Consider the following 20872-nt stretch of genomic DNA (forward strand, 5'->3'; position numbering starts at 1 on the left):
TATATTTGAAGGTGCAAAATTAACCATAAGGCACGCTGTTTTACCTCTGCGTTCAGAAACTCAAACAATTCGACGCTCGTAAACAAATCGTGCCCAAGTTTAATTGCCAGATGACGTCAGGTGCAAAATAGTCTTTTTAAGAGTCCGTCTTAAATACGTTGAGTGCATGGATTACAACAATGTTTATGTCTAGTCTAATCACATCATTCAGTGTATAAATAGTCATATCACAACGTGTGAATGACATACGCCTCCATTTTAAACATCGCCCAATTGAATACACAGGAGACGGAGATGGGTAGCTCTGGGCATATACACTAACTGTCAGGTCCAGGTGTCAGGTCTTTCATGCGCATGTACCTGCCATCTCGGTTGCTTCCAGTATATCTGAAAAACAGAAATATACATTTTAGATTTTCCTCATAATACAGTGATAAGTTGTATACTGCGCGTATCTAAGAAAAACAATACAAATAAAAAAAAATACTAAGGGCTCTCTTGGTTTACTCGGCTAATATTTCAGTAAAGAACAGAATAACTATTCAACACAATTGCTTTTATGCATTAACGCAAATCCGGGTTGAAATATATATGTGTGTGTGGGAGGGGGGGGGGGGCGGCTTTTATCCCATTATATGTAATCCATAAAATAGATAAAATCCTAGTTAGGCCACTTTTCATATACTTGTACTATAGACCAGGTGAAGTTGGATTTTTACTACAGTATTAGTAATTGCCACTTTGATCAGTTACCGATTTAATGGCGGAACCATTGTGTTATGAACAAAAGGTACCTCACGATGAATAGCTTATCGGCAAATCTAATCGGCACAAAGGAACAATGCGTTACGTAATCTATTGCCCTTCTATGTTATAAAAGCTCTTTGATTTGCACCGTCCTCTGCTATGCAATTCTCTCGTGTACAATACCTTTGTTCCAATTCAATACTTTATATGCTTCGCTGCACCTTGGTTATTTTCTATGGCTAAGCGGCTTGACGCCTCTCGGATGCTTGTGCGTTGATTTCATTTCATTTCCCTGTATACTATTTCCACTACCCAAACGGTGCATTTTCAGAGCCACACCAGGCCGAATCAGCATTCGAAGTGGCTAGACCGTGGCCAAAACTATACATGGTCATCTGATTATGCCGAAATCCTCGCTTCCACGTCTGTTCCTCATTGCCCAAATTAGCGCTACCCATCCGGCACCACGTGGAGGTCAGGGTTGAGTTGTCGCGAACAATAACTATACCAGTTCTGCGGACCTTGCCGGACGCCCACGAAACGTTGGTTGTTTTGTCTTTTTAAAACCACATATTGGATGTTGTTGTGTAACATTCTATGTCATTAAAATATTGATCCTTTTCAACAAGAACAAGTGTATAGAGCGTCTCTAAGATAATGACACCACCTACCCAGTCAATATCGCATTGGCGGTATCGACCAATACCAGGTTCTCCGCCTTGGTATTATATAGATAAAGTAATTATCAAGATTAATTAATAAAAATTGATCTACATCGACCAATTGAATACACAACATCGTGTAACGGCAACAACAGCATACTCCATATAGGTCAGTAAAAATGGCAGTGAGCACCTCCTCAGAACTGTTTAAGATATTCTAATGTACGTCCATTTTAAAGTAACATCATGGAAGCTTCACAAACGAATACACAATTATCCAGCAAAGCCAGCTCACACCAAGAATTATCATCCGACAAAAATCCATCTACTACAGAACCAATAGAAACAACCGGTAACAGTATTGAGAAGACTGACGAAGGAGGATGGGGTGTCTTAATCGTCGCTAGTGTTTTCATGGCCAATTTTTCACTATTAGGATGGTTTCAAACACAAAGTTTCTTTTTCATTGAATGGCAGCGAGAATTTAACACTACGTCAGTACAAGCCAGCCTGTTGGTATCCATTGGGCTCGTCATTCTTGGTATTGCAAGTAAGATAATAAGACTTATTTAGACAAGTATACTAATTATAACGCTATATTCTTTTACAAAAGTTATGGTTATGTTCATGTATAGCCATCTACATCCTCACATACACCCAGGCCGTTGCAACTCATATGCTAGCGCAATACAAAAAGGTGGCGACAGCTTCGGCTTTCCCTGTGTATTACCCTGCACTAACATGGCGTCCAATGGCGTCTCCCGGGCGGGGCCATTTTGGAAAAGTGAAGAAAAATGCTGCTGCCACCACGATAGTACTAAAATCTACGTAAAAAAATATGCGTAGTGCTGTGGAGACTTAGTTTTACATGACGTCACGAATATGCTAATTAAAGAAAAATGCTGCTGCCATCTACGGCCACATGTTGCAAGCGTGACGATCGCCTGGCCTCACGTCGACGAACGGAGTTTCAATTCCATCGCACTACGTGCTCTATATACTTATTCCATGATACACCCATACATACAAAGACCTATCAAACAAATATATATTTGGTACGATCCATTTGGTACTACTCTTAGTGACAGAACAAAGATGTTACTAATGAGCTTTTTCCAGATCCAGGTTCTCCACAACGCAGGTGCCATACACCACCCCACAGCATCACACCCATCCCCAGCATCTCCCCCGTCACGCACCCCATACATACCCTCACATACATACAAACTAGCAAACAAACATAATGATATGAACTTTGGAACGATTAAATCCATTTGGTATTAGTGACAAAGCAAAGATGCTAACAATGTGCTTTTTCCAGATCTATGTTCTCTTCACAAATTATTATATGATTGTTATTAGCAAGTGCATTAAAAAATCCTGAGCAATTATACATGGGTATCTCACAGGCCTTCTTATTGAAGGCCTATGGGTATCTACCCTCTATCTACAAAGCAAATCTACTATCTCACAACCACGTACACCCCTACCCACATGCATTAGGTACATGAGTCCTTGCTAAAGCAACAAAGATGCTTATAATTGTTTTATCACACTAAAGAAGATTTTACTTGTTCTAGATGTCCTCACAAAAATAACCTTATAGAAATGACAAACCCTAACAAGTGTATTTTGCGTACATTGTATTCATACGCTCATCTGCACAAATGTTAAATCAATCACTGTGATTACCAGTCTTACACAATTGTACTGTACAATCTTTGCAGGTCCAATTGGAAGTATTTTAGCAACTGTTTTTGGTAACCGTAAAGTTGTAATGGTTGGTGGTATGTTTGTAGCTTCAGGGATGATTGGTACCATGTTATCGGATTCAATGGTGGAAATCATTTTTACCTGGGGAGTCATGATAGGTCAGTTTATAATATTATAATATTGTATTCTGCGTTTGTCATAGAATTTAGATATGAATTAAAACCAAATACATCTTAAATTTGCGTAATGCCAAAGTCACGAATTTAATTTATTGTAGATAAATTCAAATGGTAATACAATTTTGATAATTTTACTTCTTTTAATTTCACAGGTATTGGTTTAGGATTGGTTTATAGTCCATCGGTTGTCATGATCGGCCAGTATTTTGACAAGCATTTTACTCTCGCCAATGGCATAGCGTACGCAGGAGGGTCAATGGGTCAGATTTTTATCCCTTTATTATCGGGCAATCTTATTGATGCCTATGGATGGCGTGGAGCAGTGTGGCTTTTGTCTGCTATAATGAGTCATCTAGTTGTAGGTGGTGCGGTGTTAAGACCAAAGAGAAAACGACAAAACGCGAAGGAATTACATAAAACTAAACAAATGCAACTTAGCTCAAACGCTCACGATAACACGGCATTTCAGAGCGACATTGAGATCGAGATGACAAGGATCCCAACAAACGCTACAGAAATAGATACAACTATATCAGTACAAAATCATTCTGAGGCCAACGATTCCCGGACTTCAAATGATATCAAAAATAACATGGCAGAATCCCTTAAAAACTCGAATGCTTACAACAACAAAGCGTCTCGGGGTGACACAAAAATTGAGCTTTTGTCAGTTACGAAAATTGCTTCACCTCGATACGACCCGGACGAGACAAATTCTTTACATAGTACAAGCACTATTCAAAATGATGAAATGTATATTCCAAAACATCAAAGAGTTATTTGGGAGGAAAACGACACCAAAGGTGCCAAATACCGTCACAACTCTTCAAGACCGAAACTAGACTCATCCATAGCCTTACCAGCAGACTCAAGGAACAATACAAATGGTAAAGAGTCATCACCCAAAGACGACTCTGACATTGAAAAAAATGCAGATCGAGAATCCAACGATAATACATTGAACATTGAGGGAAACTCATGCAAATCCGTAGTGAAAATTCTAACAAGCAATATTTGCTTCATTTTGCTCCTCAATGTGTTCTTTATAATGGGGTTCATATTCTTCACTCCAGTCGCTCATGCTATACCCCGTGCGCTGGCATCAGGGATTGAAGAACACAAAGCATCTCTCTTACCGACCATATTCGGTATTGGAAGTTTAGTAGGAAGACTTGGTCCAAGTTTTATGACCGATTGCTTTAGTATTCCACGAGACGTCATAAACGTCGCGGGTTTTGTAATATGTACTATTGGCAATATACTCAATCCATTTTTCCCCAATTATGTGTTTCATGTGGTCTACCATTTAATCTATGGAGGTGCTACAGGAACCTTAACAGTGTTCACGTTTACATTGATTCAGATAGTTATACAGAAGGAACATCGTGTTTTTGGAGTGGGACTTGCAACGTTTTTCCTTATGATGGGAGATGCAACTGGGTCATTGCTGGCAGGTATGCATGCTACTCAAGGTCATTTTTAGATTATTGGTACTATCACCTACTATCTGTCATAAACGGTAGTGAACATGCTGCTTTATGTGCCGAACAAAGTTGTTATAGAAATACGATTAGGTGGATCTTATGTTACATTTTGTTGACACGGTTTTGTCCGTAATCTTCAGATGGGTACCGATCATTAATGTATTGCGTTAATATAAACGTCCTCGTGTTGACTCATACATTAGAAAAAATAAAAAACAAATAAGAAAATCACCTCGAGAATAACGTTTTCGAATCAACTCAAATTTGATATAATCAGTTTGTCGATTTTGAAATGCATCTTTAGTACTATAACATCTTTTTATTTAATCAGAATTTATATCTTGCTACAGGATGGAGTGTGATCATCTTATAATTGTTATTGTTTTATATCTTTTATACATTAGGATGGTTAGTAGACGTGACAGGCAGCTACGACATTGGATCATGGCTATTATCATGCTTATCATCTGTTGGAACTATTCTACTACTGATTGTAGCATTCATCATTAGACGAAAAAAGGCTGAAGGTCAATATGATGCCGAGCCGGTGGAATTAGAGACCATGCAGTAGGAATCTAACGAGACAGTATCTATATGTTTGATAAGAGGACCATGGTGTCTAGTATTCGCTGTCGTAGTGCACGTTACAATATGACCGTTGCCAGGTCAACTGGATCACGCCTTCTTTGTTACGAACCAGTGATCGAAATGATCACAACACAAAGCCTATGACATATCAAAATTCGGAACAGGTGTATGAGCCCAGGCTTGGAGCAGTAACCAATGGTTACTAACGTGCACTACGACAGCGAATTCGCCAGCGAAGTGTTACGTGTAATCCGATTATCACTATGTCAACTGAATAACGCTTTTGAGTTCTGACCACGATCGAAGTGATCGCAACACAAAATATATGGCATGTACTACCAATGTCAAATGGTGCGTGATCCAGTTACCAGGGAGTTATGTAACCACTTCGCTGGCGAATTGTCAAAGACGATAAGTATGATCCACAAAATTACATTTTGATATGAATTATTGATGTTATGATTGTTATGATAATAGTGTAAAAGGTAATCTTTATTCTAAAAAAGTAAATCTTACGTATCGTTTGTTGAGGCAATTCGACGAGGCTGCGGGACCGGACGATTTATACTGTATGTAGAAAAAGTATTTTGAGATTATGTTAACGTTGGCGTCGATAATTAATAATATTAACACTACAGTCAGTCTACTCTGAAGTACAAAGTACCGACGCGGACGCACACATTATGCCGACTTTGAAGGCACGCATACCTGCAGCATAGACGCAGCAGTGCGCACTGTTTATGCGCTGTATACGCGAGCGTTGCCACTTTGTACTTCAGAGTAGACAAACTGTAGTTTTTTGTGTATCTAAACTCGATGTCAACTCTGACCCACAACATCTCTATTATTCTCGTCAGAAGAATGAGAACATCTTAGTTTAATAGATCTTCATACTACTATCATAATATCCATGCAAAAATCTTATACTTTTACTAAAGTCAAAGATCCAATTGTACAGGGTGTCCCTGAAAAACCGTGAGACCGCTCCGTTTTTGAAATAAAAGAATTTTACGAAATTTTTATCTCATTTTCAGCCCGTTCCACGGAGTCAAATATCTGTTAACGACATTATAGATTCCTCCTTTGCTGATGATCCGCAGTGATCAGCACTCCGATTGATATTTGAATCAGTGGAAAGCTTTGAAAATGAGGGAGTTTCGTAAAATTCTACGGTGTGGTCAATTGCCAAAATTCAAAAAGTAAATAATAGCTGATTTATTCCTCAACCACATCAGTTATTTAATTGTATTTAGTTGTGGCGTTAAAATACCCAAACAGTTAAGTTTCCGACGATACAGTTCTATCAGGGACACCCTGTATGTGAACATTTGATCATAACTGCCAAGATCTAAGCCCAGGATCTATGGCCGAAAGCACCTCTTTCCCAAGTTCGATCAAGGATACACAATTAACACACTGCTATAAACTTAATTGCAGTATGGGAATACTGGTACATACAAATTTACAGATAATCAAAGGTCTTACAAAATGGTGTTACTTTCACCATTCACTCCTTATTCTTGTGACTCCTTTTTAGTGGTACTGATGACACAGACAATGGGGCTACTTTCACCATTCACGCCTTGTTTTGGGAAACAGAATATTACTTTAATCTGTTCCTTTTGTAAGAATTGTAAAAGCCTATAGAGGTCAGCATGTCAAGATAAATATAAATCCCTCGTAAAATGTGCACTTTTGGCGTACCCCACATCTCTTTCGCTCAGCCGCTGAATTTGCAGCACATTGACTGCACAAATACATCTGGTTCCATTTATGCTCTACTTTAAAAGAGCTTAGCTTTACTTTCACAGCTTTCCAAATATACTGCGCCAAAAAAGTATCCTTACAGTTGGTACATTTATTTTTTTAATAGATGCACTATATAATCTTGCACATTATGACACCACATTGAATCCAATGTGACCTCAAGAAGTAAAGTTACAAGCAATTGAATAGACGAATGTCCAGTTTTAAAAGTGACAAACTGGCCTATACAAGGCGCAAAAAGATTCCAACAAGCGCAACAAAGAGACAACACAGTTTCTTCAATGAAGCTTTATTTAAAACAGTTTTTATTTCGGTTTTTACTTCTCTGTTCTTTTCATGACTTTCATTTTATTTGTCAGCTCTTCTGTTTCGGTTTTCTTTTGTTCCTTTTGTTTGAAATTAAAGGCACGCACACATCAGCCATTCACGACTCTCAAACCAGATGTCTAGTCCGTGGAGTTTTGAATAGGCCAGTTTGTCACTTTTAAAACTGGACCTTCGTCTAATCAAATCTTCTTAAGGTCACATTGGGTTCAAAGGGATGTCATAATGTGCCGGATTAGATAGTGCATCTATTAAAAAAACCTAAATATGGTTCAGTTTTGAAATTGCGATTATTTTTCCAAGTGTAAGGATACTTTATTGGCGCAGTATATAATACAGACTGCCACGACTTGTCTTTTTATAGTAAACACTCATTCAAAATTGCCATTCTCACAACATCTGCTAATTCAAGACAATAATGTACGATATAATGCTATGAAATTGGTTACTCTTTTTCAAACCTTATTTTTATGCTATATTTATTAATGTTTACACATGTCTTAACTACACCAAAATGGTATCAGTTAAATGTGTTGTGTTTGTAGGTATCTAAAGTAATTTCGACATTAAGTACCTCATCTTCACGTTAAACGGCCAAAATAGCCAGAATCGTTTCTATCACTTTGCCTCGTTATTTCGGCTTAAAATCAATAGAATCATAGAAGCCCTTCCTAACAGTTATTACGAATATATTTACATTACAATATACATTATGTGTTATTTTGCACCATAAAAATATATTACCATCTGGTAGATAATTCCTCCATGCTCACAGCCATATTTTCATAATTTCTACGGTTTACACGACGAGACAGTGGTGGCACAGGTTCGTCCCTGTAATAGAATAGAGTTATATATACCAAGGGTTGAGAACCAGAAAGCCACAAGTAATCCTTTTCTGAGCTTTCTGGCAATTAGTGCAACTCGTCGTAAACAGTGCCAGGAAGCACTTCTTGACCAGGCAGCATGTTGCCTGCGCAAGCAACATGGTATTCCACAATGCAACGCTCTATTTCAAAATAGAACATCGTTTAATAGACCCGGTTAATAGACCATTATTTCTTGATTAAATGCAAAAAAGTATGTAAAATATATAATATTATTAATGGACATACAATCAGTGGTATTATTTTCATCAATATTTATTAAAATAAAGGTAATTTGCATATTTAAATCAAATTGTCCAAAATCCGTTAGAAATTATTTTGTTATTTACAAATATTTTTTACAAATTATTTAATTGACAAATTGTCAAATAACTCATGTGTGTAAAAGTAAAATTTTTCCCGATCTTTAATAAAGATTTAGGGATTAGTCTGCCAAATTCGGAAGAGTTTATACAAAGGCCTATGTTGCTTGCGCAGGCAACATGCTGTCCAGTCTGGCAGTGTTTTCTGGGCAGGCAGTCGGACCGGACTGGTAAATATAGAAACATCCTGGTAAACCAGCCACTATGCGCCATATTAACCTCATCCCTAATGGCATAGATAAATGACATCCATTAACAAACATAGCTCAAAATTTGACCTCAAGTAGTGGAGTATGAGTTTTTGTACACAACACGATCAAAGGTCATTCTATGCATGTAGAAGCCTTAGGGTTAAGGAACTGCATACTGGCAGATGAGTATGTTTGGGATCCTAGTGAGCACAGGTTTTAATCGTCACTTACATTTCTTGTCTTGAATAAGCCCAATCGCCAATGTAACTTCCTGTTTTTGAGAGCAGTTTTGGGACACTTTGACCTCTGACATATCGGGGAAATGTCTGTAATTATTATTAATTAATTTATTATTGTTATAATGTTATCCTTAAAAATATTTAAATAATTAATTTATTCAACAATAATGTTTTTTGGGTTTGTTTTCATTCTTGTAAAACATTTTAGATTATATTTTGTACGCACAAAAAACTATTTTTCTGAATTTTCCCAATAGGTCAGAGGGCAAAGTGTCCCAAGACTGCAAAAACTGTCCCACAATGCATTGCAAACTTCCAATGCCGATTTGGCTTATTGTACTTACATTTCTTGTCTGGTGTGTAGGTCATTTGTACTAGCACTGATGCGTGTCATGTATGTTGAAGCAGTCCTGGGAATATGCTGGGTTTCGATTCCTCCCTATAAAAGGAGAGATTTAAAGATATATAAATAATTTAGGAAAATCGCTTCCATTTAGTTTATTTTATTTATTATTTATTTTATTAGATCTTATTTTGCCTGGGGAACAAACTCAGTGGTCCACACTGATTTCCAGTCTGGCCCAGGGGTCAAACAAAATACATCAAAATACAAATTAAATACATACAAAGAATAACATACCATGGATTTAACAAATAACATTATATATGAACACACCAAGGAAGCACACCTGCGCTGGCCGGCCGCAGTGCGGCCATGTCAGCAGGCTTCTAAGATAGCCCGCTGACAAATTCCGCACTGCAGCCGACCATCACTGATGCAACAACCTGAATATTTAAATAATTAAATTGCACATCGCTTTGAAATGGCCTGGTGTAGGAGGTAATGGAACTTTAACCTGGGTTGGCAATGAATTAAAAGAGACCACACCTCTGGATGTGAATTTCCGCTTAGCCGACTCGCTCTTACAAGGTGGGATGACCAGGTTACCTTGTGTCCCTGCTCTAGTCAGATGTTTGTGAAAAGGTTGGATCGTGCTGGATCATTTAGTTAAAAGGTTGGATCGTGCTTTCCTTTATTTGATTATTTGAACGCTTACCAACTTGGCTTACCAAGAAAACACACAACATTTCTGACATTTTCTATAGGTTTCACACAACTGTTGCTACAACATATCGCTGAGTAAAATTAATATAGCAATATCTAGGCTTACCTGAATGGAGTTGCTACAGAGCGATGAGAATGTCCATCTTCTGATTGAGATTGAAATTGTCTTAAACTTTGCGTTTGCGACCTTGATTTTGAATTATCTCTGTTTATAAAACATACGAGTAAATAAAACAAATTTAGCAACAACAATCAAACAAAACAAACTAAAAATTTATAAAGTGAAATAATAATGTAAACCAAACCAAATAGGTTGTGTTTGGATTCAGTGCTGCAATGGGCTCTTCCATTTAAAATCCGCACTACTTCTTTGGAAGATTTTAGAAATATCTTCCATAGTGGGAGTATGAATTTTAAATGGAGTTAGCACATTAGGCGGCTTTATTTGAATTTCATACACCCTCTGAGAAAGATTCAATACGAATCTTCCACAGAGGGAGGATGAGTTTCAAAAAGAGTTGATTAATGTGCTAATTCCATTTGAAATTCATGTGATGAAAGATATTTACAAAATCTTCCACTGTGGTAGTGTGGATTTGAAATGGAACGGCCCAATTATCGAATCAATTTTTCAACGTATATGATTTGTAGTCTGAACTTCTTTCTGCAGAACATCCAAGTCCAACACCCCGCACACCGACATGACCGACATCGCCTGGTTAATAATTACATTGTACAGCAGAGACACTAATATCAATACCCGGGATCGATACACGTGAATGTGTTATGCACGATTTGATATTCAGACCATAAATCTTTGGATACCGGGGTAGAAAATGATGAATATCTCCCATAATTGTGTTATTCTAAAGAAGCCGCTTTTGATGCTTGCACTTGAATATATGTGTTGAAAGGATATGATAGTCGTTAGCTTGCGTATTTAGAAAGAACCGTGCGTATTGAGCTCAAAAACTGACAAAAATTCTGATTTTATATGTGCCGAACTATAGCGCAGCGTAGGCCACTGGTGGAGGCAGTCTAAAAGCAGATGACCTCATGGCGTGGCGTATACCATGCTCACTGACATCTTGCGTCAGTCGGCCCATCATGCGTCGGAACAAAATGGCCATGTGGCTGTGGATTCAACCTACCATGGGATTTCTGCCATGAAGATATCGGGGCGATGACACTGTGCCCGCAAGCTCTCATAAAATCAGCATAAAGTTGGCTCCTTGCTTTGGTCTTCAAAAATCAATATTTCCTCCACAATGTATTTTGTTTTCTATTGAATTTTGTCCATAGTGCGGTTATGCTGCACAGCAAACATGATTCGAACTTTGCAGTACTTAAACCTGGCTAACAGGAAATTACTCCAGCAAAATCAATCGATAAAGTCTAGTCCATCCTCCACATTGAATGGTTGGCTGCACTTATGCCCAAATATGTCACTTGCCAATCAATAATCACCCACTTGAAATCCCGTGTCTCTCTCCACTGACCAAAGTTATGGACAGATTTGGGAGCTGTTTTTGCTGTTCTCTGTCATTTACATATCAGGGAGGTACGACCATTTGCAGCAAGTACAAAAAATATCCGTCAAGTGGTTTAGTTATATTGCCCTTCGGAAGATAGCGGTTACAATGAGTGATAGTCACTAACAGTTGCATTCGATTTACACAGGGAATTTTGCAGGCAATGCTGTGCCCTTCCTTACTAAAACATAAAAGTGTGAATATTTCCAAACATCTAAATTAGCTAAAAATGTAGGACATGTTACAAAACTATATTTTCTAGAATTTCAGAGAGTACAAAAAATATTACCCGGTTAGTTTTCACACAGTGACGTTAACTAGGCAATGCCCTATACCTCTAACATACACTATTTGTAGAGGTCACACGTCAATGGTGAGAGCACTGTGTATTGTGTTTAGGAAAATGGACAGTAACTGCAGTATGATGGACTGTATTATGGTCATTTTGCGGGAGCGGGAGATTGTGAGTATACTTTCTGGCTCTCAACCCTCGAAATGTTATTTTACAATTATATATTGATTCAGACAATGAAAATTGATCTTTTTTACTGCTTCGACCAACAATACCTCGTGCACCCTTAAGGGGTGGGGTATGAACGTTTGGACTCTCACAGTATTTATTTTGGGACATTAGAGCACATCAGACATATCGAATTGCATTCTGAATATGAAGAATGTCATTCTGATATCAAATAATTTTGATTTTTGAAATTCGCAATTTAATACACATTTTATGGCAAATCATTAAAATTGATATTTTGATATTTAACAGTACTTGAAGTAAACTTTATAAATCTGATGATTTATACTTAAAGTGTATGTAGGTGGGATGAAAAGCCGACGATCAATTGAAACTTTTGACCTTTCGTATTGAAGATATGGATTTTTTTTCCAAAACACCAAAAAAATTAGGTCTTTTGGGAAAAAATCCATATCTTCAATATGAAAGGTCAAAATTTTCAATTGACCGTCGACTTTTCCTCCTGCTACATACACTTTAAGAATATATCATTAGATTTATATAATTTACTTCGAGGACTGTTATATATCAAAAATTTGAAAAATATCAAATTTTTATAATTTGTCATAAAATTTGTATTATATTGTGATTTAAAAAATGAAAATTATTTGATATCAGAAAGACATGCTTCGTATTCAGAATGCAATTCGATAGGTCTGAGGTGCTCTCATGTCCCACAAAAATACTGTCGAAACGCAATAAACGCTCATTTTGGATCCCTTAAGCGAGCAAAGAAATACATTTTAATATTACCTTGGTGCCGGTACTGGATGTGTAGCAGGTCGACCTCTACTCATTGGTTTATTTGATTTGATGGTCTTTAACAGATGCTGGAACTGTTTCGATGTAATGGCATGGATAGTAGGCTGTGGTTTACTCTTAATCTCCTGCAGTTGAATCGGGATGGGATAAGCTGGTCGCACCTCCATTGGGTAATAATCAGGGATCATTTCAATGGCTAGCGAAGGAACACCAAACGGATCACTTGTGTGCAGTGAGATGTACGTGACAGTGTAGGAGCATTTACCAAATATGGTCAAAGGTGACCCGTTTCGTAAGATATCATCATTCAGTGAAGACATGTATGAATCTGAGCTGAACTTTTCATAGGTTAAGACAATAGGGAATTGGTCTGAACTGATGTGGTTCAAAACAATCAAGTTCTCCGGTGTGAATACCTCTTCCGAGGGCTCGCAAGCTTCAAATTCGGCATTGCTTTTAGTAGAGACGCGAATGATTCCTAATTTTCCTCCCCTTTCTGAGGATAATCTTTCAAACCGTATGATATCACTTTGAATGTCGCCGTTTTCTGCAACACGGATGGTGGTATCTATGAGCTGTTATTAATGAAACAATAAATATTGAAAACCAGTAAATGTCGATTTTAAGGATGCAAGGTAAACACAACAAAAGAAAGGAAAATCACTAAGACTCCACTCTGTTTCACACCCTTCCCCAATCCCTATCTTTCAATGTTGACAGCATGGGGGAAGATCTTACCAAAGACAGGCAAAGTGTGCACCCTTTTTTTCCTGGATTGTAGGTGACACAACGTGAGTAGAATTGTGGAGTTGCCTACATAATTACCAAAACTTAAATTGAAAAATTGCAAGATTACTATAAAGAGTTTCCGTTATCACTTTTCAAATTTCCTGTAAGAGAACAAGAACAAATTTATGTGATATGTACCTGGATGATGTCGTTTTCGTAAATCATATCCACCAGAGGATCATACACAAAGTCACATTTGGTCACTTTCACTTCATCGAACCATTTCTTCGTAATTATGTCAAATAACGACCCGAATATTGGCAGCTTGATCTGTAAACAATAAAGAAAATCATCACGCGTTATTATATCCGAATACACAACGTTCCTGTTTAGTAAGCACTTGTTAAGGATTGGTTTGTGTTTGTAGTTGGTGAATTTAGGTAGTGTGTGGGGATGTGTTAGGGGTATAGTATGTCGTATTATGTGTGGGTGGTTGGGGTGTGTGTGGGGTGTGTGTGGGGGTGTGTTGGTATATGTGTGCGTCGCGCGTATTTGTCCAAGATGGTGAAAATATTCCACAAGTCAACACTTACATCACTGGGTGACGAATACTCCTTGAAAGTTCCTCTGTAATCATCTGGGATAACAAGCATGCAGTCTTCCCCTTTGACCAGGTATCCTTGCATCTTTTCTTTCCCATGTATCAATAGACGCTCTCCTCTTTTCTCTTGCTCCTCGTTACACACAACAAAGACCGGGTATTCAAAACTAGCGATACTAGCCAGGAAGCTGACATCCATACTTGGGCCTAGAATATCACCCAAACGATTGGCTACTTCATGGTACTCTCGGTGATAAACCGTAATGGCATCGTCGAGTGGCAATGGGAACTCCATGCTAGGCGCATCGGATAGTACCACTCTAACTGCTTGCTTATCAGTGGCTTCATCTTGACCGTACCGAAGCAACCAGAGTAGAGAACCACTCTTAAGTGGCTTAGTGTCGGCACGAAGGTCTTGATGCACTTCTACTAATAGAGGAAACGTATTCTCATGTTTAAGTAGATCTAGTATAAGTAAGACATTTTCGCTTGAGATTTCGTCAGACATTGCTAATAAAACGCGATGAAAAGAGCAGAACTGTTGTTTTAATCACATACGCACCGTCTGTATCCACATCGAAACCGAATGAAGATATCCTACTTCCACTACGATATAATCACCAGAAATTCCCACTTTATATAGATATTGTATTCATAAAACGAAGGTTTGTGATAAATAAGTGAACCTTGACACTGAACTTAAGTTTCCATAATGTTGAATTGAGAAATACTCAACAATTGCATATGATATAGTGTAAATATAGGTAACGGCATTTACTTGTTGAGATAATGCGGTGGGGAAAAAATCCCCAGAATAAAAAAGAAACAATGGTTTTACTACTTCGTAGAATGTCATAAATAGAACTAGAGAATCCCCTGTTACGAAAATTAATTCTATTGCTTTAAGAACAAACAAAAGTTTGTTTGCGCAAGAATAGTATTGATAACACGTTATATTGAAGAAAAAAAAGGGAATTCCCCGTTTCTGTTTATATACTAATTGAATGTTTGCGTGACACTTCGTTTAAGACGTGTCACACAAACACTTTTAAGAACTGTCAGTGATTGAAAATGGAAACACAATAAAATATAATTATATGATTGGAAATGGAACACAATGAAATCGATATGAAATATTACTGATTCACCTGTTGCAAATAAGGAGGACTTGTTATTCAGAATTGATCAGGGATAGGGGTAATAAAATACTTTCTTGTGAGTTTGGTGAGAAACTATGAAAACATGGCATTTTTATTGACAAATAATTGTAAGAAGATGGTTTGACAGAAGACTCAAAATGAGCACCCCAGGTACAACATATTTCAATGAATGCAAAAAATCACAAATCAAAATCATGGTATAGCGAACAATGAAAGTTCACGATTATACGGTTGACTACTCATAATGAAAGATCTATAGTAATGTTTGATATGTTTATTCGAGCAATTTTGTTAGAAAATAAAGAAAGACAAACATTGTGAGAAACTTTGTGAGATTGTGACTTACAAACATACGGTATCATAACTTCGATGACAACAATTATATATTATTATATACATTCAGTGTGTTTTGACACGGTACTACAATATATTTGATATAAAATCTTCAATACAAATCTCATTTATATTTAACACCAAATTGCATTCTGAATACGGAATACGAGGACTATCCACCTGATATAAAACAATTTGGATTTTTCTGAAATATGCCATATATACAAAAACAGAAGCCTTTTGTGAAACTTTAAACAGGGTAAGTGTAGGTAATTGGAGACCGTAGGGAATTGGAGACCATTATGCTAAAACCAGACCTCACTGGCTGCACTTGGCTGCAATGTTGCTGTAGCGCCATCTATAGTTTGTAACAACACTCTTGTAACATTTGCAATGCATAGGAGCTACAGGTCGTCATTTATTGGAGAGAACTTTCTGATAATGTATCAAGGGACGAAATTGTCACCCTAGAATTTTGCTCTGATGTAAAAACACATTTTTCAAGGAATGTTGGGGTGTGTTCACCTAATGAAGGGGTGGTCTGTAAAGGCAGTTTTAATAGGAAGTTATGGAAGTGGGCTAGCCACCACAAAACACTTAATGGTGATTGTGTGTAGTGGTATGGGTGATATAATGCCACAATAAACAATGTCAGATCAATAATGTGCGTAGGTAGTTGAGAACACAAATATGATGGCTCTTGTAATGAATGTCAATTGTGTTCAGGATAGTCAATGACCTGCTGCTGGTCACTTGATTGTGTAATGTGGGAAATTAAACAGCACATACTTAAAGGGTTTTGTATTCTCTTCAGGAACTTCTACTCTGTATTTGGTAACAAAATGGTGACCATAAATTAATTGATTAATGTGATCAAGGTCAAAATTCTCTTATTACTTACACGTGTATGTAAGGAGAGACCTTTGGTGATGACTTAATTAATCCTAATTATCTCATTAATCAATTAATTCATGTTCACCATTTTGTTACCAAATATAGAGTAGAATTTCCTGAAGAGAACACAAAACCTCGATAGTAAGCACATATGCTAGCTATCGAGTTTTTACGGTTTTACTCACGTATTTAGCGACGTTTCTATGATAATCTATCACAGGCTTCCTCAAATAGATTTGTTGAAGTGCCACATGAAATAAAAGAAAACTGCAAAGCTAAGCGCCACTCAATAGCTGGGAAGCAGCCATCGCGGTTTTTTAGCACCGCCGGGGGAGTCATATGGGGTGTCCCCCCTCTGAAGCTAACGATTGTTTGAAATTTAATGTGCAAATGACGCCATTTGGTGCAACATTTTGTACTATTTTAGCCTGTCTTTACAAGGATAACATGGGAATCGCATTGTTTAATGTTGAAATGTAGAATATTGGAGATATTCCTGATGAATAAAGTTTGATCAAAGGATTTGGTTTGATTTTTTTTAAATTTATTTTTAAATTTCTTTAAAAATCAGGGGCGGATTTAGGGGGGGCGCAGCCGGCGTGCGCCCCCTCTATTTTTTGACTAGCAAAAGGCGCCGGCCTAGCTTAAAAATACAAAATATGAAAGAAATTCAAAAAAATGAACAAATTCGGCCATGAACAGCAAACAATGGGCCAAACCCCCTTATCACCATTTTTTCGTCATCGACCAAAAGGCGCCCCCTCTATCAAAAATTCTTGGATCCGCCCCTGAAAATCTAAACGGCGCCGCACGCCACTCGGGAAGCCACGGCGCGCCACAAGTGGCGCTCGCGCCGCTATTTGTGGACCCCTGATCTATCATCTTCTTCAGACTGGCAACCCATACCACTGCTCACTGTCCTTTTGGCGAAAGCCATAGGGGGAGTGGTGATGAATTGGTCAAAGATGTTATGTAACTTGTAGGCACCCTCGTCTTTATTGAGAATATTGTCTCCTTTCCTCCTAATCCAGATAGCTTCCTTAAGCCATATTGTAGATTTGTCCGACTCTCTGTCTATAACTTTGGCCTGATCCCATTCAATGTTGTGGTTTGTACACACAACATGATCAGTGATAGCAGATTTGATGGAGGATTTGCGAGTCCTTTTAATGTTCCTGGAGTCTTACACCAAACGAGCGTCCCGTTTCACCAATGTATGATTTTGGGCAATCCGCGCATGTTATTTCATTAACTGCTTCAGCTTTTGAAGGGGGTCTAACTTGTCCTTTGGGTGGACTAACATATTGCCATATTGCGTAATGTTCTGTGTGGTTTGCTGGCTGTTGAGAAACCGTGTTTCTGAAAAACACGCGATACGCGTTCTGTAAGCCTGGTGGAGCGGGTGATGGGAAGTGAACGGCAGGTACTGGTCAGTATGGGTACTTTTCCTGTAAATGCAGAGTTTAACCGAACCGTCAGGTTTTCTTATTATAAGAGTGTCAAGAGGGTATTTTTCCTTCGCGTTCCTGTTCATACGTATATTTAATACTGCTGGAGGGATATGTCTTATTAAGATGATCAGTGAGATTGTCAACTTCACCCTTGCGAATAATTTCTAGGACGTCATCGACGTATCTCTTCTATATGCGGGGACGACAAGTTATGGGAACTGTAGAAATAGCCTTTTCTTCAAGCCATTCCATGAAGATGTTGCAGCCTATTGGACTCAGAGGGCTCCCCATAGCCATACCAAAACATTGGCGAAAGATCTAACCTCCATAGCTAAAATATGCGACGGAAACCAAACAGGACTCTGTCAGATCTATTATATCGTCGATGGAAAGCAGAGTTCTGTTTTTTTAGATCTTTGTCCTGAGCAAGCCTCTCACAAATAATCTGGAGGGTAAGGTGGATTGGGGTGTTGGTGAATAAAGCAACAACGTCATGAGAGTTAAGAATCTCATCCTCCTCGATGGTGATATCTTTAAGATCATCGGCTTTTGGAGTTGAGAACGTGATGTTCATCAGAGTTTCCAACTTAAGGGGCGATAATGTCAGCAAGTGACTTGGCAACATTGTAACCGATCGACTCAGTGAAGTCAACAATAGGACGCAGAGGAGTCCCCTCTTTATGTATCTTGGGACTACCGTACACGCGAGGCAAATTTTCTGTAGTTGGATACAAGAACTTTTTGTCTTCCTTTCTGAACTTATTTTCCTTTTCAAGTCTTTGAAGAATAGAAATCAGTTCCTTCTTGTGTTTAGATGTTGGGTCTTTATCCAACTTTGCATATGTTTTTCATCACTGAGGAGAGTTTGCATTGTTTCATCATATTCAAGTTTATCCATGATGACAGTAGCCCTGCCTTTGTCGGCACCAAGAACAATAATGGAATCTTCCTCCTGAAGTTGTTTAATGGCATGCCTTTCGTCCTTGCTGATGTTATATTAGAGGGAGGTGGTTTGCAAGACTTGAGTGTTCTCAATAAAGACGAGAGGGCCTACAAGTTACATAACATCTTTGATCAACTCATCACCACGCCCCCTAAGGCTTTCGCCAAAAGGACAGTGAGCAGTGGTATGGGTTGCCAGTCTGAAGAAGATGATAGATAATCATAGAAACGTCACTGAATACGTCAGTAAATATACCATCTTATACTACTGGATTTGATATAATGAACCTTCAAAACCATTTTCACAACAATCCAGATGAACTTGTTCAAAGGAGAAGAAAAAAAGGCTTATTTAAGAGGTTTAGTGCATTGGATGGTTGCCTCCCTGCTTTTTAGATTTCCATGGGACTAAAAACCGGAATCCCAAAACAACCATCCCTATCAGGCGCATATCCACGATTTTGCGATTGGTCGGACGGCTTGTTATTATCGTTTTATATTTAGCAGACGTTCTGTCTATTGTCTATTTTGGCCACAATAAAAAGCTATAAATTCCAGCCCGGAATATCAGACCCTTTTTAGGACGTGTTTTTTTAGTTTGATACTACACTCCTCAAAAGAATTAAAGGATCAGTTGAATATAATCAGCATTTTTGAAAACATTGGATATGATGATGGTATTATTGATTGTGCTTGATCTTTCATTATATCACTTATTCCCTAAGCTGCAGGCAAAATTCACTCATTACAAATATCCGCCATCACCCACATCGTGAGGGGAGGGAGGAAAATGGAAGCCACATTTTCGATTTTGAAGCCATTTTCAAACGTCACCACGGTCAAGGTCAAGTCACATATTGGGGTGGTTTTGTGTATGTGACGTGTGTGTGTGGGTCTATACGTCACATTAGTGGGTATAAGATGCCTTCAAAGTTTCCCTGGGGTGGGGAAAGTCATTAATGTAACCGTACAAAAGATGAACACCCGGCCCCCTCCTCGTTTCTCTGAGGGTAGGGGTCTTAATCGTGATCATTAAATGGTACAGAACGACAGAACATATAGAGTATTCATTTATGCATTACGTTGCACTACTAAAGGAGCTCAATTATGACCCCTGCCCTCATATATGTGAGGAGGAGCCCGGGAGATCATCTTTTGTGCGGTTACATTAATGACTTTCCCCACCCCGGGGATACATTGAGGGCATCTTATACCCACTAATTTGACGTATAGACCCAAACACACATCACATACACAAACCCATCTCAATATGTGGCTTGACCTTGACCGTGGTGACGTTTGAAAAATGGCTTCAAAATCTAAATTTTAGCCTCCATTTTCCCCCCTCCCCTCAAGATGTGGGTGATAGCGGGTATTTGTAATGAGTGAATTTTGTTTACAACTTAGGGAATAAGTTATGTAATGAAAGATCAAGCACAATTATCAATAATATTATCATCATATCCAATGTTTTTTTCAAAAATGCGGATTTTTTTCAACGGATCCTTTAATTCTTTTGAGGAGTGAAGTTTCAGAGGCAATTTAAAATCAATACAAATATAATAACATATGATGATTTCTATAGGGTTCAAATTTTTTGAGTTTTTGGTGTCATTATATCGGAGCACGTTGAAAATTCCTATCAATATAATGAAATTTTTGACTTGTACAAAATTGATTATAGGTTAAGGTCATTTGTATAATGAACGTCCGCTATATCTCACGGGTCATTGGATCCC

At 38.1% G+C, this 20872-nt stretch overlaps 2 protein-coding genes across 2 annotated transcripts; one reads left to right on the forward strand and one right to left on the reverse strand.

The window, feature by feature from the left end:
• The first annotated feature begins 1588 nt into the window (after positions 1 to 1588).
• On the forward strand, positions 1589 to 6196 carry LOC140148741 (uncharacterized). The gene is made up of 4 exons (XM_072170789.1): positions 1589 to 1959; positions 3137 to 3280; positions 3454 to 4755; positions 5190 to 6196. Exons 1-4 carry the CDS (start codon positions 1656 to 1658, stop codon positions 5354 to 5356), a joined length of 1917 nt encoding a protein of 638 aa, XP_072026890.1. The 5' UTR covers positions 1589 to 1655; the 3' UTR covers positions 5357 to 6196.
• Positions 6197 to 10311: 4115 nt separating this feature from the next.
• On the reverse strand, positions 10312 to 15032 carry LOC140147330 (uncharacterized). The gene is made up of 4 exons (XM_072169108.1): positions 14346 to 15032; positions 13951 to 14082; positions 13015 to 13598; positions 10312 to 10414 (listed from the first exon to the last, which is right to left on the reverse strand). Exons 1-4 carry the CDS (start codon positions 14859 to 14861, stop codon positions 10312 to 10314), a joined length of 1335 nt encoding a protein of 444 aa, XP_072025209.1. The 5' UTR covers positions 14862 to 15032.
• Positions 15033 to 20872: the final 5840 nt, after the last annotated feature.

Source organism: Amphiura filiformis, chromosome 3, assembly GCF_039555335.1.
Source record: "Amphiura filiformis chromosome 3, Afil_fr2py, whole genome shotgun sequence".
NCBI classification, from domain to species: Eukaryota; Metazoa; Echinodermata; class Ophiuroidea; order Amphilepidida; family Amphiuridae; genus Amphiura; species Amphiura filiformis.

What these genes read in the sequence shown, in the direction of transcription:
- LOC140148741 (XM_072170789.1), top strand. Translation starts at nt 1,656, where the DNA reads ATGGAAGCTTCACAAACGAATACACAATTATCCAGCAAAGCCAGCTCA. An exon ending in TACCTGGGGAGTCATGATAG is followed by an intron (nt 3,281 to 3,453) that starts GTCAGTTTATAA and finishes TTAATTTCACAG; the next exon opens with GTATTGGTTTAGGATTGGTT. An exon ending in AACTGGGTCATTGCTGGCAG is followed by an intron (nt 4,756 to 5,189) that starts GTATGCATGCTA and finishes TTTATACATTAG; the next exon opens with GATGGTTAGTAGACGTGACA.
- LOC140147330 (XM_072169108.1), bottom strand. Translation starts at nt 14,861, where the DNA reads ATGTCTGACGAAATCTCAAGCGAAAATGTCTTACTTATACTAGATCTA. An exon ending in AGTATTCGTCACCCAGTGAT is followed by an intron (nt 14,083 to 14,345) that starts GTAAGTGTTGAC and finishes TATTGTTTACAG; the next exon opens with ATCAAGCTGCCAATATTCGG. An exon ending in ACGAAAACGACATCATCCAG is followed by an intron (nt 13,599 to 13,950) that starts GTACATATCACA and finishes CATTAATAACAG; the next exon opens with CTCATAGATACCACCATCCG.